We start from the raw sequence: 18,192 nt of genomic DNA, 5'->3' as shown, positions 1-18,192 counted from the left end.
CACCTCCTATTCTGCACTGAACCACTGGGGCTCCTAGACTGCCATGCTCTTTCTCCTTTCTTTTCTTATAATTGTGTGGTTTGTTCCCTCCTTTGAAACTCCTACTCATAACTCCTTCTCATACTTTAAGACTCAGCCATTACCTCCTCCAAATATGGCCTTCCTGGTTCCCTGGGCTTGGTTATGTGACCTTTCCCTGTTGTTCCCTGGCATTCTGAACATGCCTCTACAACACTCAGCCTTCCCTCGCTGCAGTCCCAGCTATTTGGGAGATGAAGCTTCCCTCTTTGCCTCTAAATTTTCAGTGCTTAGCACAAAGCTTGGAACAGAGATGTTGGCTAAATGCTTTGAATGATGGTTATTCATTTGGGGATTGGCTGAATGCCATGTTTACATGGCAGGGAAAGAATCCTATTATAAAGAGAGGGTTAGGGGCGCCTGGGTGGCTCAGTTGGTTGAGCGTCTGACTTCAGCTTAGGCCATGATCTCATGATTCGTGAGTTCGAGCCCCACGTCGGGCTCTGCGCTGACAGCTCAGGGCCTGGAGCCTGCTTCGGATTCTGTGTCTCCCTTTCTCTCTCTGCCCCTCCCCCACTCACATTCTGTCTCCCTTTGTCTCTCAAAAATAAATAAATGTTAAAAAATTTTTTTTAAAAGAGAGGGTTAGAACGTGACACGTGGAAGTCTTCATTGGTGAGATCACATGGGCATTGGGGATAGTGGGGATGGGGTAGTACACAGAGCATCAGTGGTAGAACCATATCTCTCCCTCATTCTCACCCCAGAAGGTTTATTCTAATCATCCAGCTGGTAAAATAGATGCTGGGATTTTCCCCTCAGGCCATCTGACTCCAGAGCCTCCAATAATCTCTACGCTATGTTGCCTCAAATATACTGGGCCTTCCAAAGAATGGGTACATCCCTTTATTTATCCTTTCAGTGGTTGTATCTGTTTTCCCAGAACAATTTTCTAAAAGCACTTTTTATTTTCGCTTTTTAAATTAAATTTTAAAAAAAATCGAACCCAGGCATCTTTTTCTCCTCCTCCTTGTCCTCATCGTCCTCCTCTTCCTTCTTTCTCCTCCTCCTCGCCCTCCTCCTCCTCCCTCTCCCTCTCCTTCTTCTTCTTTAAAGTTTATTTATTTATTTTGAGCGAGAAGGAGAGCCCACGCACATATGAGTGGGGGAGGGGAAGAGAGAGAGAATCCCAAGCAGGCTCCACACCACCAGCACGGAGCTGGGGTGGGCCTGGAACCCACAATCTCTGAGGTCATGACCTGAGCCGAAGTCAGATGCTTCACCAGCTGAGCCACCAGGTGCCCCTAAAAGCAGTTTTTAAATGTTTACAAATGACAAAGTGTCTAGTGATGGGTGCACAGAAAGATGAAATGATTTACCCGAGTGTATACACTACTGATAATAGAGCAATTTGCCTCTAGACTCTTAGACTATCTTGTCTTAAAAACAACTCAGCCATTCATTCAATTACTCATTCTACAAATATTTATCGAGTGCCACAGCATGCCGGCTATTGTTCTAGACCAGCAATGTTCAATAAAACTGTCAGTGATATTGAAATGTTCCTTATCTATCTTGCCCAATATAGAGGCCACTAGGCACATGTGGGTATTAAGTACTTCAATGTGGCGGGTGCGACTGAGGCCATGAATTTACTTTATTTCATTGTGAGTTCAAGTTAAGTAGCCACATGTAGTGACAGGGTGCCGAAAGGGACAGTATCATTCTAGATGCTAGAGAAATCTGTTAAAAGCAAAGATCCTTGATCTTGCCGAGTTTACATTTTGGGGTGAGGGTAGAGGTGAGAGGGAAAGAGAAAGACAGTGAACAAGAGACATAATAAATAAGCATATACAGTGCAGTATGGAGGAGCTGGCTTGCATTTTAAAGCAGAGTGGTCACATCAGTCTTAGAACTTTCTGATCCTTTGGTTAGGATAATTAGGTGTGATCCAATTTCAGCTCCAATTTCTCTCCTTCTCTCCTCCCCTTCCTCTTCAGAGTTCAGCTCCCCAAAGATGAGGCAGGAAGGCGACAGAAAAGGCAGGCTTGTCTTTTGAACTGGCCTTGCTCTGGGTCCAGCTGATGCTGCTGATCTCTGCCCGGGTGAGGGCCCTTCAGAGAAAGTGGGGTGGGGTTCTCTAGGGGATAGTGTGCAGGTTTTGTCTGGCCCCCTCCATGGTGGAGCACCCCCTCAGACAAGGGCGGCCATACTTCCCTTCTGCTGCCATTAGCCTACCCCCAACGCCTCCTTCAGGTGATGTATTACCTCCTTTGGCTCCCTGGGCAGCCTTTCTGTAACCATATTCTCCTTCATATGCAGCCAGGGGAATGGCTGAGAGCCCCGATGTCCTTCACCAGGCCACTATCCCTGCAAACCAGCTGGCCAAGCCTCCCTACCTTCAGAAATCTATGAGAAATAGGCATCAGTCCTTATGTCTGTGAGACTTGTACACTCCTGCTGCCCCAGGACACACGGCAAGCCCTTCCGAGACTCCCTCATCATGCTCACCTCTGCTTGGACAGTAACTGCACCATGGAGGGTACAGACTTGACAGCTCACAAGCCACCAGCTGGGGAGAGAACTAAATATATTCCCTTCCATTTTTTAAAATGTTATTTACTGTTTTTTAAATCTATCTGTCTATCTATCTATCTATGTAGAGAGAGTGAGAGATGAGAGAGCATAGGAGAGGGGCAGGGAGAAAGAGGGAGACAGGGAATCCCAAGCAGGCTCTGCACTATCAGCATAGTGCCTGACCCAGGGCTTGATCTCACAAACCATGAGATCAAGACCTGAGCAGAAAGCAAGCGTTGGATGCTTAGCCAATTGAGCCACCCAGGTGCCCCGATTCCCTTCAAACTAACTGGCTGGCTCAGTTGTTTAAGCGTCTGACTCTTGATTTAGGCTCAGGTCATGATCTCATGGTTCATGAGTTTGAGCCCTGCATCGGGCTCTGCGTTGACAGTGCAGAACCTGCTCGGGATTCTCTCTCTCCCCTTCCTCCCCTGCTTGTGCACTCCATCTCTCAAAATAAATAAATAAACTTAAAACAACTTAAAAAAATTACTATTGAAGTGTAGTTGACATACAGTGTTACACTAGTTTCAGAGGTACAGCATAGTGATTTGACAATGCTATGCCTCACACAACACTCAAGTGTTGTCACCGTCTGTCACCATACAACGTTATTACAACATTATTGACTCTATTCCCTATGCTGTACTTTTCATCTCTGTGGCTTATTGATCTGATAACTGGAAGTTTGCACTTCTCAATCTATTCCTCCCACCCCTCCCTGCAATCTTTTGGTGACCCACATGATTTTGTGAGGGGAAGGACAGGCATCTCGACAAGCACCCTGCACTCTCCCTGCACCTCTCAGTTTGTCTAGGACTAATGACAAACATGTCCCTGCCACCCAATCCATTTCTCCCCTGGTTCAGACTGTGACAGTGGAGCCTGGACAAGGACAGCTGGGCTGATGCGTGAGAAGGCAGTGGGTCGTGCCACCTCTCGGTCAACCCTACGAGGAGGTGGTGCTATTCACTCATCATGGCTCTGTCTAGAAGGCATGAGGTTTAGCACCTCTTCTTAGAGTCTTAGCACCAGTTTAGGACAAGAGGAATCAGCCTTCTCTTACACTTCCTGATGTTAAATCACAAGTGTAATTTGTAACAATATATTAAGTGATCAGTTGATACAACATCCCTGGCACTATAATATAAAGACTTCTTTTTTAAAAAAGTTTATTTACTTGTTTTTCAGACAGAGAGAAAGGCAGAGAGAATCCCAAGCTGGCTCCGCACTAAACCACCCAGGTGCTCCTAAAGCTTTCCTTTTTTAAGGGGCACCTGGGTGGTTCAGTCGGTTAAGCATCCAACTCCTGATTTCGGCTCAGGTCATGATCTTCTAACTGGGAGATCGAGCCCCACGTTGGGCTCTTTGCTGACAGCACAGAACCTGCTTGGCATTCTCCCACTCACTCTCTCTCTTTTTCTCAAAAGTAAATAAGTAAACATTAAAAAAAGATTGTTCGTTCTGGCTCTCAAGCCATATTTTATTCTTACTATTTTCAAAAATGGTTATGATCTGACATCTAAATGAAAGTATCAGTGAAGAATGTGTAGGTGCCTCTAAGAGTTAGTAACTACATACTTCCCATGTCTAAAACAAATTAGCCTATAGAAAAGTATCCATTGCAGATAGGCCCATTTGTGGGGAAAGAAGATCCCAGACACTTACAATGTTCATCGTGGTAAGTTGTATGACAGTGATGCAATCCAACAAATTTATTGCAACGATTCATTTTAAAAAAAAATTTTTTTTAATGTTTATTTATTTTTGAGACAGAGAGAGACAGAGCATGAACGGGGGAGGGTCAGAGAGAGAGGGAGACACAGAATCTGAAACAGGCTCCAGGCTCTGAGCAGTCAGCACAGAGCCCGACGCGGGGCTCAAACTCACATACCGCGAGATCGTGACCTGAGCCGAAGTCGGACGCTTAACCGACTGAGCCACCCAGGCGCCCCTGCAACGATTCATTTTGACGAGAGTGCCTTAAAACCCACCATGGGCAAAGCCCAGGCCAAGTGAGGAATAAGTTACAGTTCTCGTGCCTTAGCAGGGGACACTAAGTAGATTCCACTACAGGGGCCCTCAGGGCTCAGCAGGTGGCTCCTCCCACCCATCCGGCTGAATCTTCCAGCACCTCTCAGAGCCAGACTGCTGCAATTCTCCAAATGAGTTGTGTTGCTTCCTGCTTTGCTGCCTTTGGACACGCAGTCTCCTCTGTTAAACACACACACACACACACACACACACACACACACACACATCCAACAACCCCAACTGGAATCATTTGCCCCCCAGGACAGCAAACTGAGACTTAATCACAGTCTCAGCTTATCCCAGGAATGTGACCTTTCAACAGTCAATATGAAATTTCCTAATCAGCACTAGCAAGGTGATGTCTCCATGTTAAACCCTACTGTTCCATTTCCCCATAGAAGAAGATTACCTGGGCTGAAACAATCCTTTCTTTTCTTTTGCAAGTAACTTCTTGCGACACCTTTCTTCCTATAGAAACCTTCCATTTTGCACAATTCCTCGGAACTCTCCTCTACTTGCCAGATGGAATGCTGCCTGATTCATGAATTACTTAAAGCCAATTAGGTCTTCAGATTCGCTTGGTTGAATTTCGTTTTGTAACACCTCTGATGGGAATGCTCAGCCTGTCTGAAGTAGACATGTGTCATGTTCTCTGGCTGCTTGGCATTGTTTTATTTATTTTTATTTTTTAATATAATTTATTGTCAAATTGGCTAACATGCAGTGTGTACAGTGTGCTCTTGGCTTTGGGAGTAGATTCCCATGATTCATTGCTTACAGACAACACCCAGTGCTCATCCCAACAAGTGTCCTCCTCAATGCCCATCACCCATATTCCCCTGTGCCCCAGGCCCCCCCATCCACCCTCAGTTGGTTCTCTGTATTTAAGAGTCTCTTATGGTTTGCCTCTCTTCCTCTCTTGTTTGCAACCATTTTTTTCCCCTTCCCTTCCCCCCATGGTCTTCTGTTAAGTTTCTCAAGATCCGCATGAGTGAAAACATACGATATCTGCCCTTCTCTGACTCATTTCACTCAGCATAATACCCTCCAGTTCCATCCACGTTGCTGCAAATGGCAGGATTTCATTCTTTCTCATTTGCTTGGCATTGTTTTAAAGCCCTGTCTACATTCAGGGAGTTTCCTGCCAAGTGACTCCTTCCTCTTCAAGACAAGCCAGAAGTCTCGTGTTCCCAGCCCCCTTTGCAGGTCCGGGTACAGGCACGTGACTCAGGTTCCACCCATCAGCTGCATCTACGTGATTTATCAATTTGGAAATGAGCTAGGCAAGGTGATGGACATGGTGTGGCAGTGACCTGTCAGGCAAAACTGGCGGCAAAGGTGCCCAGCAATAGTTCCCACGCAGAGGCCCTGGCACAAAAGGGACAGTGGTACAGACTACAACATCTAGAAGCTCTGAAGGAGGTGCACCGCGGTTTCCACGGTGGAACACTTCTGCAGTGTGTTCTGGGATTTGTTTCAAGAAGTTCTTCAGGGTACTCCATCTTCTCATCCAGAGATGGTGAAAGTCACCCAGCATCCTTTTTTTTCGTTTTTGTCTTTTTTTTTTTTTTTTTTTGAGACAGAGTACATGTGCATACGTGTGCAAGTGGGGGAAGGGCAGAGAGAGAGAGGGAGACAGGATCCAAAGTACTCTGACAGCAGAGAGCCCAATGTGGGGCTCAAACTCACCCAACTGTGAGATCATGACCTGAGCCAAAGTCCCACGCTCGCCCAGGCGCCCCCACCCAGTATCCTTTTAATAAATTGTTCCTGTGCTCCAGAGCTGGCTTCTGTTGATGGCAACTAAGAGTTCTGAGTGACATATCAACAGGCTTTCCTCCTAAGGGGCCATTTGTCTTTCAAAACCCACCCTGACATGGGGGGCCCCTGGGGGCCTCCCCTGAAACCCTCTTTTCCATCATTTATTCCCTTCTCTGGGATGCCGTGCTGCCCACACCCCTCTCGCTGCATATCCCCCCCAAATTCTGTGTTCCTTCCTCCTCTCCTTGGATGGAGGTTTCTCTGAGGCTAGCAATTGTCTCTTTAATTTCTGTATTTCCAGCACTTAGTGTGGGTTGACACAGAGCCAATCAGTGCTAAATGAACATTTGTTACTGATAGGAAGCAGTGAACGGATTTGTTTGGGAGAACTAGGGATCATGAAAAGGCTTTTGAGGTGCCTGTGTCTAGTACAGGTCTTGGTAAATAGCAGGGGGGGGTTCAACAGGTGGAAATTGTTGGGACTGTCCAATTGCAGCCCATGGGAACATACAGTGTGCTCTTTAAAAATTATTATATCCCTAAGCAGTTCCCCATATGCTTACTATGCTTTGGGGGAGATTCCTGATTACCTAATAGAAATCTGCCCTCCCCTTCCCACCTGGGTCTGCAGCGATGATGTTTCAGGCAAGGTGGGCCTCTCACACAGTCCCAAGTGGTTAAGTCATCATTGGTCAAAAAAAGGGGTCGACCAACCAAAGCCTGCTAGCCAGATCTGGCCTGCCATTTCTTTTTGTATGGCCTGAACCGTACAAAATGTTTTTTAAAGTTTTAAAGTTGAAAAGAAGCAAAATAAAATAATATTTTGTGACAGGTAAAATTACATGAAATTCAAATTTCAATGCTCATAAAGTTCTTCTCTGACTTATTTGGCTTAGCATGGTACGCTCTAGCTGTATCCACATCATCGCAAATGGCAAGATCTCATTCTTTTCGATGGCTGAGTAATATTCCATTGTATATATATACCACTTCTTTATCCATTCATCAGTCGATGGACATTTAGGCTCTTTCCATAGTTTGCCTATTGATAGCGCCGCTATAAACACCAAGGTGCCTGGAGCCCTTCGAATCTCTCTTTTTGTATCCTTCGGGTAAATAAAGAGTGGTGCAATTGCTGAGTATTAGGAGGTCACTTGTTGTGATGAGCACTGGATGTTGTACATAAGTGATGAACCACTAAATTCTGCTCCTGAAGCCAATACTGCACTGTATGTTAACTAGAATTTAAATAAAAACTGGAAAAGAAAAATAAAAACTTTAAAAAAGTTCTATTGGAACACAACCTACTTACCTCTTTACCATGTCTGTGGCTGCTTTTGTTTACAACTGCAGAGTTGAATAGATGTGACAGGGATTGCATGCCCTGCAAAAATACTTACTGAAATATTTACCGGCTGGTTGGTCCTTTTCAGAAGTTTGCTTGCTGACCCCTGTTCTAAACCCATATGGTAACTCCATTCTCTTCCCAGTGTTTATGTTTGGGCAAGCATGAGACTCAGTTCTGGGCTAATACAAGGGGAAGCTTAACAGGGGAACTCCGGGAAGGATTTTTTGTGTGATAAAAAGGATATGGAGAAGGCTTCCTTCCTGCCCTTGTGTGTTGCATGTGAAGGTGTAATAGAGCTATGGCAGCCACTTTGTGATCATGAGGGCCACTTTGTGATCATGAGTCAAGAGAATCACAGAGAAGCTGACCGAGATACTTTTGAGCCATTAAATTAACCAACTCTGGAACTTCCTATTTCTAGATTTCTTTTTATATGCAAAATAAATATATTAATAGTAGTTGGGCGTTCTTTTACTTGTGGCCAAATATACCCTAAAACATATGATTTAAGAAAATTATTTTTTAAATTATGTCATAGTATTTCCTCTTATTGATGATCCATTGAATCGTATCCATTTATGGGCATTTATCCTAAGTCTTTGCTATTATAAATTATGCCTTTAAAAATATTTATGTGACAAATTCAAATCTAAGACTCGTGAAATATACATCTCAGGTGATTTTCTTTCTTTCTTTCTTTCTTTCTTCCTTCCTTCCCTTAAAAGCTGTCAAGGAAAAGACAAAAGAAATTCCCCCACCCTTAAAATATTGTCTTAACAAAATCTTTCATGGGATACAAAGTACCCTCTTATTCCACATAGATGAAAAAATCCAAATCCATGTTTTTTTGCAAATACAAACTCTACTTGATTCCAAAAAAGATTTAAGAGAGTCTTCAGTAAATGTTACATCAGTAGCCAACCGTATTCAATGGGATTTGTGTAATGGGAGTTGTGTAACCAAAGCATTTTTTCTTCATTCTCATTAATTAAAAGTACCCTTGAATCAGAGATGATTTACATTTTTGAATTATTTGCAACTCCAATGAACACTTTGTTCAAACACATCCACATGGTATTAGTGCCAAAACGCTGTAAATAATGAAATTATTTCTCCTTTTGGTATCATTAACTAGTGTATTGTGAAATACTGTTGAAATAGCAAAGTCTCCCTTCTCCACGTTAGCCACTCTGTCCCCTCACCTCTGACTTGCGTTACACCTGCCCCCTCAGCACACTGTCAGCTGCACTAATGCCCCTGGATTACACAATCCCCAGCGCAGCAAACAACCACCGGAGCAAAGGGGTCAGTGCACCGACTTGCTTGTTGCTTGGAACCCAGATCTGAGATGCCACTGGGTGAACCTACCTATATTGACAGCAGGGATGCAAGAATCTAAAGTCCTTGTTCTCAAGAGGCCATCGGATTCCTGGGGAATTACCCTCAGAACAAAGTTCGCGCGGTCACTTTCATGATTTAATGCCAAGCAGGTGATTTTTTTCCAATCAGTTCTCTCTCAGCTTCTGTGAGCTGTTAAGCTTTTCAACACCTTGTAATTGTGCCTCTATTCCTAAAGCAAAGATAACAGAAGGAGCCACTCCTGTGAGGGATTTTCAGCTGCGGAGGTGATTTTATACACTATCATGCAGGGAGACTTATTTCAGGAGAAAGAACTGGTTCCTGAAACCCTCTGGCTTTTAAGAGGAAGCCTTCTGGGAGGTATTACTGTGGAGGGTCACAGTTACGAACATCAACTTCAGATTGGACAGAACTTTGTGGAGTCCCAGCTCTTTCATTAGTACCTATATAAATTTGGGCAAGTGTTGAGCCTCACTTTCCTTCACGAGCATCATTGGTGCCAGCCACGGGGTAAGGCACCAGGATACAGCAAGGAAGACAACAGGGCAGAGGCTATCGGATGAGAGTTTGTGCAAAAAAGGTAACTTCGTAAATTAGGGGTTAAAATGTTGCACAAATGTTTCCTGGTTGTTTCTCTTAAGTTCAGGGGAATAAATGGAAGCTAAGGTTGTTGAGGAGAGGTGAGGGAGAGAAGAAATGTAGCAGGAGTGAGGAGAGCCTGGAATAGCCTTTGTGAGAGTAGAAGAAGGGGCTCAAGGGAGACAGGACAGAGCATGAGACTGGCTGGGCGCTCAGCAAGGGTGCATGCGGTGAACTGGAGAAGCCTCTGCCCTCACGGTGGGTTGCCCCAGCAGGCTCCCAAAGCAGCAGTGGCCCACGTGGTGGACTGTTCCTCCAGGATCACAGAGATCAGAGGCCGTGACGCTGTCGCGTGAAGGCCGGGGTTTGAAAAGGTTAAATGGCTCATTAAAAGTCATACAGATTTTTACCCAAGTATGCTGGCTCCAGGTTCAGTGCTTTTTCCAATCTGTAACTGCGGATCTGGATCTGCCCTTAATTAGGGTTCCTTTGGACCTCATTCTAGTTTGCAAAAGCCACTGGACCAGGGGATACTGAAAGTCCCTTAGTCCTATGGGGTGTTCTAACTGCAGGTTCTGCTCCTTAGTCCGCTTCCCACCAGTTACGTCACAAGCCACTTTGGACAAGTATTTCAAACTCCCTGGCTTGTTTCTATAATTGCATTCTGTTTCAGAAGTTTGACTTCTAAAGTGCTGATTCTGTGAAAAGTCAGTTTTGTGCTGTTTTGAGGAGTGCCCCCATTGATCAGGGGTCTGGTACCTTCATGGCACCACCTACCACAGGAAGGTCTAGTCCCTCCTGCATTCGCCTTAAGCACTAACACAAGTCACGTGGAATATGAGTCCCTGCCTCCTGCCCCCATCACTTTAACTTACATTGGCATTAGCCACATGCCACATCCAAACAGGGCAAACACAGATTGTAAAAGAAAAAGACAGCATGGTTTAAGGAAGAAAACTGTGGAAAATGAGAATAAGTGCATGAAGACGGAACCAAAGGAATAGGAAGGCTATGACCGAGTTACACTCAGCAGCTGGAAGCAACTCTAGACCAAGTTGTTTCCAATGGAGCAGGTGTCCGCTCTTTGGTTTAGGACACTAGAGAAAATTCCTTTACTCCCAGTATAAAAGATTCCTTGAATAGTGCTTTTTCATAAAATGTCGGAGAGCCATAGAAATAGCCTGTAATTCATTAGAACTAAAAGATCAGAGAGGCCGACTGACAGCTAGCTTTCATCGGTGGGTGTACTTTCTCCAATGTCATTGGTGAAAGTGGAATTCCGTGCGGTAGGCAGAATGGGAAAAACTGTGTGTGTGTGTGTGTGTGTTTATGGCAGTAAACGAATGTGTTTTTATCACTACAGTTTCCAGTACTTTTGTACTCAATTATAGTTTTTATTTATTTATTTATTTTTCAATTATAGTTTAAAATCGAGGCCTTGAGTCCCACCAAGGTAACCCAGCCTAAAGACTCAGTGGGTCCTCCTAACTCCTGACACCCCCAGCCCCCGCCCCGAGGGCCAACTGGGGTCTTGCCTCTCACGAGGGCCCCGGGAACCTGGAAGAAGAAAGGCAACCGGGACTCGGACACCGCTGCCCGCCGCTCCCGCGCTCCCGGCGCCGGGGACCCGAGAGCTGCGCGGCCCGAGCGCGTCCGCCTCCGCCGCGGACTTCCGCTTCCCCCGCCCCCCCCCGCCGCCGCCGCCGCCGCCGCCGCCGCCGCCGCCGGGGCGCTCCTGGGCCCGCGGGGTCTCCGCCCCGTGTGCTCCCGCGCGGGAGGGCGGGGCGGAGGGCCGGCCTGCGGCCGCCGCGAGTGTTAAGCGGCCGCCCCGAGCCGCGGAGGCAGAGCCGGGAGCCAGCGGCGGAGCCCGAGCACAACGCGGCCAGCCGGCGCGGCGGTGAGCGCAGCCCCGGCCGGCGCTCCGGGCTGCAGGGAGCCCGCGGGGAGGAGGGAGCGGGACGCGGGCGGGCCTCCGCGCCCGGGCGGCGTGACCTTCCCCGGCAGCCGGGCAGGGCTCAGGGGTCCGCGGCCCTGCGCGCCGCACACGTGCCCAGGGACCCGCGGGAGCTGCCGGCCGGGGCTCGCCGGAGACTCGCGGGCTCCGCGGCCTCCTCCCCGCGGTGCTCACCTGCTGGGAACGTTGCCCCCTTTGCTCCCTCCGAGTGTCATCAGGCCTCCGGGCGCCGCGCCGCCGGTGCTCCAGCCCGGGGTGGGGGTTGGGGTGGGGGACGGAGGCGCTTATGAATGGGAGACTCCTGCAGGTTGTTGGGGGCAGAGTCAGCGAACGCTGAAGCTGGGGAGAGAAAGTTGGGAGCGGTCTCCCTGAGCTGCCCCTGTGCCCGCCAGGACCCCGAGCCCCGGAGCAGGAGCGCCTGCCTGGCCGGCGTCCCAGCGGCCGGACGGGTGGGCATCGCAGCGCCAGGTGACCCGGCGGGCGGGCGGCCTCCTCTCGCGCCAGCTTTGGCCCGAGGCTGGAGTCTTTCCTCAGTGCGCGGAGTTACCTGGCAGAGAACGCGACCTCAGAGGATTCTCCCGACCGAGAAATTAATTTCCCCAGGGAACGAGAGAAGGCCTGTTTGGCTCTGTCGTTTGTCTCTCCTGGAGTCGGGCTCGCGTGTCCTTTGCAGGAGGGGTAAAGGGACGCTGAAAGGATTCAGCTTTTCAACAGGCTCAGGAATGAGTCTTGCCTCCCTCGGGCCGAGCCGTATGTCCTCTTCAAGACTTCTGGAAGCCTTCTTAAGTTACACAATAATTTGTCTGTTGCCCACGCGTTCTGAGTTGGTCTGTTCCCATCACTGTTTAGTGTCCTAATCTAGAAGTCGTTATTTGTAGGATTCAACGTGTTTAAGTTTGGCTTACCTGCAGGGGTTGAATTCACACTGATGACACAGTACGGTCTATGCCTGCCTTTCTTTGTGAATTAAGAAATGTCCACACCCAAATAATTGACCACTCTGAGAAGCCACGTTGGTTGGGCCCTGTGTGACTCTTTTCTCCATGTGCTTCCATTTTTCCTCTAAAACGCAGGGTTCAGTGTTTATTTTTTTCCTTTTTGGTCAGGTTGGAATACTGTGGAATTAAATACTGGTTGGTAAGCACAGACCCAAAAGGCAAGACTTGAGTTGAGTCCACTGACTATAAAACCTTGGAAAAGCCCTTGCTTACTGGCCTCAGTTTTCCATCTGGAAAAGGAGGAGATTGGATTAGGACCCTGATATCCTTCTCGAGGTACCAGATGGCCACCACCTTACCAGCTTTATTTTTTTTCTTAACTAATCCCTATGCCTAATGTGGGGCTTGAACTCAAGACCCTGAGATCAAGAGTCCCCTGCTCCACGGACTGAGCCAGCCAGGCTCCTCCCACTTCATAAGCTTTAGTTATTGATCCTGCCTCTCCAGTCCTGTCAACACAAAACCCATGTCTTGTCTAACTTAGTTGCTTTTTCAAGTCCAGTACTGTGCTTTTGTGGTTGCAGTTTTTGGTAAAGAAATCAAGATTTTTAGTGTCTGGTCATTGGCAACATGCTTCAAGTGGCTAAACTTGTGAGTGGATAAAATTCTTTTCTGCTGATGTTTAGGCTGACATTGGCCTTCATTAATGATCCAGCCGGCCCACCACCCTCTGAGAGGTGGCCTGATGAGCACAAAGGTCTCTAGTGTGATGAATAAAAATTGTTCTTTGTTATTCACAGATAAGTCACTTACATGGTTTGAAAACCACACAGAATTGGTTGCTGAATTGGTTATCTTAATACTCTGTCAATGAGCCACCTTTCCTTTTTTTAATCCCTATTTATAAAGTCCCTCCCTCTGCAATAGGTGATTTTTGTGTAAAGGCAGAGGAGTAAACTCTAGTCCTCCCAAACTTCTTGGGATCTAGCACAAGCCTGCTGAATCATGATCATTAGCACAGAGGCCTGGGTAACTGAGTATTAAGTGCCCCAGTGATTCTTATCAAGCAAATTGAGCACACAATTGACCAGGTGTTACTTTTCAAAATGTGGTTGGGGGCTCAGTCATTATCAGCCTCATCTCGCAGCTCGTCATGACTGGTAAGGTTTCTGGTCCCACGTGAGGCCTATCTCATCAGAATCTAGTTTCACGAGGTCCCCAGGTGATTTGTGTATACGTTTATGGTTGAGAAACTCTGGAAGGGACTATGATGATCATGTTTGGTGCTATGCTTCATAGCTCTAAGAACACCTGTCCCATGTCACTATTTGTGATTGCCTTTGTATTATAATACTTCTATTACTCACTTTTTATATGTGGGGACCCCTAGCTTTAGGGGCCCAAGGGGCCACACTGCTGGTGGCAGAGCAGGCGTTCAGACCCAGGCATGTGTCACCCTGTGGTGCTCCTAACCCATTCCTTTACAGACCTACCGTTTCGTGACTTCCTTTTAGGGACCCAACACAGGCTGCTGTCTGAATTTAGAGCTGAGCCTAGTGGACTGATAGCTCCACTTAGGGCTCTGAAAAACTAGTTCGATGTGGCTTGGGTGTCTAGTATTTGGCATTAATTTGTAGGCTTTTCAGAAAGGTCGGTTGAAATGCCCCTCCCCCTACCCCTCCCACCAGTGGCTATAGCATTGATACTCCATTTTTTGACTTGTGAGTTTTTTATGAGGAAGTAGTGGGTGGGGAGAAGGGGAGGCCAATTTCTAAGCTGCACTGACATTTTTGACTGCCTTTCTTTGGAGAAATGTAGAGCTGATCTCCTGGCTCCCAGAAGTTGAGGTCCCAGTAGATGGTGAGCTGCAGAGGCCCCACTGACGGAGAGCTCTTGTCTCCTCTCAGGGATATGAGACACCCGTCATAAGCTCCAGAGAGTTGCCTTCTACGGAGCCCAGCAGAGGAGTGGGCAAACATGAAGTCCAGTCCTGCCATCCAAGCTGCCATTGACCTTACAGCGGGGGCCGCAGGTAATTCCAGGGGAAACCTCATCCTCTATTCCTCAAGTACCTGCTACGAGTGAGCTCCGGTGAAAGGGCGAAGAAAAGATTACCTTTGTCACTCCAGAAGCAACATGCTTTCGCCTTGGAGTGGATCCATTTAACGGATGTGTAATACTGTGTTCCAAGAACGGCCGAAGGTAGAGTAGTTCCCTTACAGTAAAACTTTGAGTCAGGGTGCAGAGTGGGAATGTCCTCAGTTTACAGCCAGAAACCCTCACAGCTCAAAGCTGAAGTCACTTGTCCATTGTCACATGGCTGGGATATGCAGGTGATATGGGATTTTACTCCAAGCCTGGCAATCAATCTGCAGAGCCCTTGCAGTCCCGGATCACACTGTGCCACCTCTCCAGGGAAATCCCAGTTACTGCCCTTATTACTGCCAACGACAGGAAGGAGGACACCCTTTAGAAATGTCTTTGGTAAATGAGACTGATATTTGATGGTTTCTGCAGCCCTAAAAGGAAAGGAGAGGCCCTAGGATTTGCCAGGGAATGGTGGGCTGGACTGGGGCCGAGCCCCAGAGTTGACTGCAGCCCCATAGGGCACAAGTACTCTTGGGCTGTGCCTGTAACACACAAGCCACTCTCTAGAAAGATTACCTTTGCTCAGCCTGAGGTCAGTAATTGGAAGTACATGCGTAGTAACTTGGTTCTCTAGGTTCCTGTGTTATTTTAGGGGCAGAGAAGTGCTGGGATGCTATTTCCCAGATGAGAACCCTGGTTTACCCTTGCCCCTTGTACTGATTCTTCTAATGGGTTGCAGCTCCTGGGAGTGGAGAGGCCAAGAGGGGTGGGTTGCCCATTGTCCTCTTATCCAGTGGGACCTCCTGGCTCAACACACCAAGTGGGCTGCCACCTGTCATCCTGTCATTCCCTTAATTGTGAAGAAAGTCACAGTTCTGATGAACCAAGGGCCGACCAAGGTAGGCTAACGAGAAAGGCTATAGACTGTGCATTGTAGACACTAGTAAGTGCAGGCACCAGCTTCCAGGTTAGAGACCCCAGGAGGGTCCTGGTCCAGGAGTAGGGGAAACTAAGGGCTGCCTAGGTTTTGCCCCACTGGCCTCTTGGCTGCTGAGTGCCTTTGGGTCCGTCCCTTACCCGACTGCAACCCTTGACCACATGTTCCATCCCCCACCCCGTGCCACATTGGGAAGGCACCATGGGAACAGTGGACCCATTTGCCTACCTCTGGCACCCTCTTAACAGTGCTGTGAATGCTCTGGGCTCAGTTTTTGTCTCTGTCATAGGAGGGTATTTAACCACATGAAAAATTCTCAGCTTTTGGAATTAAACGTCCCTCAGTCAGTCTATCAAAGATGTAGAATCTGCTGTGGTAGGATTTTCTTTTTCCTGTGAAGGCTTTTCTGTGTGGACAGGTGTTTGGGTGCCACATTTATAATTTACAGTACATTTTTAAAAAATTTCCTTAAAGTTTATTTATTTTTGAGATAGAGACAGAGCATGAACGGGGAGGGTCAGAGAGAGAGGGAGACACAGAATCTGAAACAGGCTCCAGGCTCTGAGCAGTCAGCACAGAGCCCGACGTGGGGCTTGAACTCACGGACAGTGAGATCGTGACCTGAGCCGAAGTCGGACGCTCAACCGACTGAGCCACCCAGGCGCCCCCCCCCCCTTTTTTTTTTTTAATTTTTTTTAAAGTTTATTTTTGAGACAGAGACAGCATGAACGGGGGAGGGTCAGAGAGAGAGGACAGTACATTTTAAAGATCTAAGTTGCAAGGGTATTGTTGGGAGTCTAGCGTGTAAGGTACTTGCTGGTGGACATGCTTTGTTTTTAATCATAGTATTAACATGTTTTGGGCCCTTACGTGTATGGCATTTAATTATCCTGATGACTAGGTAGGATTTCTTCCTGCACTGGTAACACAGGGTCACCCCTCACTGATGTAGATTGCCCTGTATTTACCTTTGGAGGACAACAGGCTCCTTTGCAGGGGTCTGTGCTCTAAGCCAGCAGTGCTGGCAGAGGAGGCTCCTGTTAGTGATCTGGGAACTCCCTCTGCTGGGAGGTGCGTGCAGTGCCAGCAGGAGGCCACAGCCCCACTTTGGAGGGGTCTCAGTCTCCCAGTGATGGAGCTAGAAGGGCCTTTAGAAGAGACCATTGGTTCTAACGCTCACTGTATATGTAGAAAAGAGACCCAGAGAGGGACAGTGGATTTGGTCATGATTGCACAGCTAGATGGTGTCAAGACAGCGCTAGGACCTTGGATGCTTGGTTCCTTGACAGCCCTATTGTCTTTGTTTTAATACTATGTAATGGGCCAACAGCACTCCTGGGGGTGGAGGTTAGTCTGGAGCCTTTGCCGCCCGGCTCTCTGGACCAGGACATCGGGCCATCGTGGTCTGAGGTGATCTAGGTGTAGCATACATGTGTTCTTCTCTGCGTCCCTCCTTTTCGCTGAAACAGACCTCTCCCATCTGGCAGGTTTTGGGTCCAGCTCATCTACTGTCAAGTGCTGGGAAGCTGTCACTGCCTGTCAGAAGCTAGTATAGGAGAAATTCCAGGAAGGAACCAAGAACTCTAAGCAGCTAGGGTGGGGGAGGGTCTGGAGAAGATAGTTAAGTAATTGGATGATGTTGAAATGAGGCAGTGTGGAGCTCAAAAGTTAAATTGCCTTAAAGGGTAACCTTGGTCTCCTTTTAAGAATTAGCAGTTTGATGATGATAAAATAACACCCCCCGCCCCCCTTGACTGCTCTATTGCTGTTTGCCTTAACTAGTGTAGTTTGGGAATGTGACATTTTCGATCATTGGCATTTATCCTCTCAAATGCCAAAATTAAAAATAAGCCAGAAGCCTTTTTTCCTTATTGAAATATGGTTAACATCTATTAATTTCAGGGGTGCAGCATAGTGATTTGACAGTTGTATAGTGTGCACCATACGTGTGGTCAGCTTCTGTCCCCATACAAAGTTGTTAAAATATTATGGACTGTAATTTTCATCTCCATGACTTATACCTGCAAGTTTGTATCTCTCTCAGTCCCCTTACCTGTTTCGTCCACCCACCTCCCCTCTGGCAACCACCAGTTTGTTCTCTGTATTTAAGAGTGTTTGTATGTTCTTTAGATTCCACATATAAGTGAAATCACGTGGTATTTGTCTTTCTCTGACTACAATTTCACTTAACATAATACCCTCTAGGTCTATCCATGTTGTCGCAAATGGGACGATCTCCTCTTTTATGGCTGAATAATATTCCATTGCATGTGTGTATATATATGTGTGTGGTTGTATATAGGCAATTCACCCATTTTTACTGTAGAAAGAAACATAGGTAAAAGGATTACTTCACCGAGTCCTGCCATTCATAATTAGTTCACACCGAGTATGTATCTTTCCATATTTCTGTGGACATACACATGTATAAGTACTTGTACAAAGATAGGAACATACTATGAATATCTTGGTGTCAGTTTAAACCTGTATCTTATTGTATGTGCACATAGGTCTGTACGATTAAGACTGCATTCCTTCTGCTGTAGGGATACACCAAAATTTCTTTAATTACTTGTCACTGGACATTTTTGTTTCACGA

At 47.1% G+C, this 18,192-nt stretch overlaps 1 protein-coding gene across 4 annotated transcripts in view; it reads left to right on the top strand.

The window, feature by feature from the left end:
• SLC25A15 (solute carrier family 25 member 15) overlaps positions 1 to 18,192 on the top strand; it is a 69,585-nt gene that overhangs the window by 13,732 nt on the left and 37,661 nt on the right. For 2 of the 4 annotated variants that reach the window (XM_060637281.2, XM_078434082.1), the window contains one exon: positions 14,476 to 14,600. In XM_060637281.2, the coding sequence (XP_060493264.1) occupies positions 14,546 to 14,600 (55 nt within the window). In that variant the 5' untranslated portion in view covers positions 14,476 to 14,545. The other 2 variants (XM_060637279.2, XM_060637282.2) reach the window with 2 other exon arrangements.

Source organism: Panthera onca, chromosome A1 (assembly GCF_046562875.1).
Source record: "Panthera onca isolate mPanOnc1 chromosome A1, mPanOnc1 haplotype 2, whole genome shotgun sequence".
NCBI lineage: Eukaryota > Metazoa > Chordata > Mammalia > Carnivora > Felidae > Panthera > Panthera onca.
This window is presented reverse-complemented; position numbering and strand designations above follow the sequence as displayed.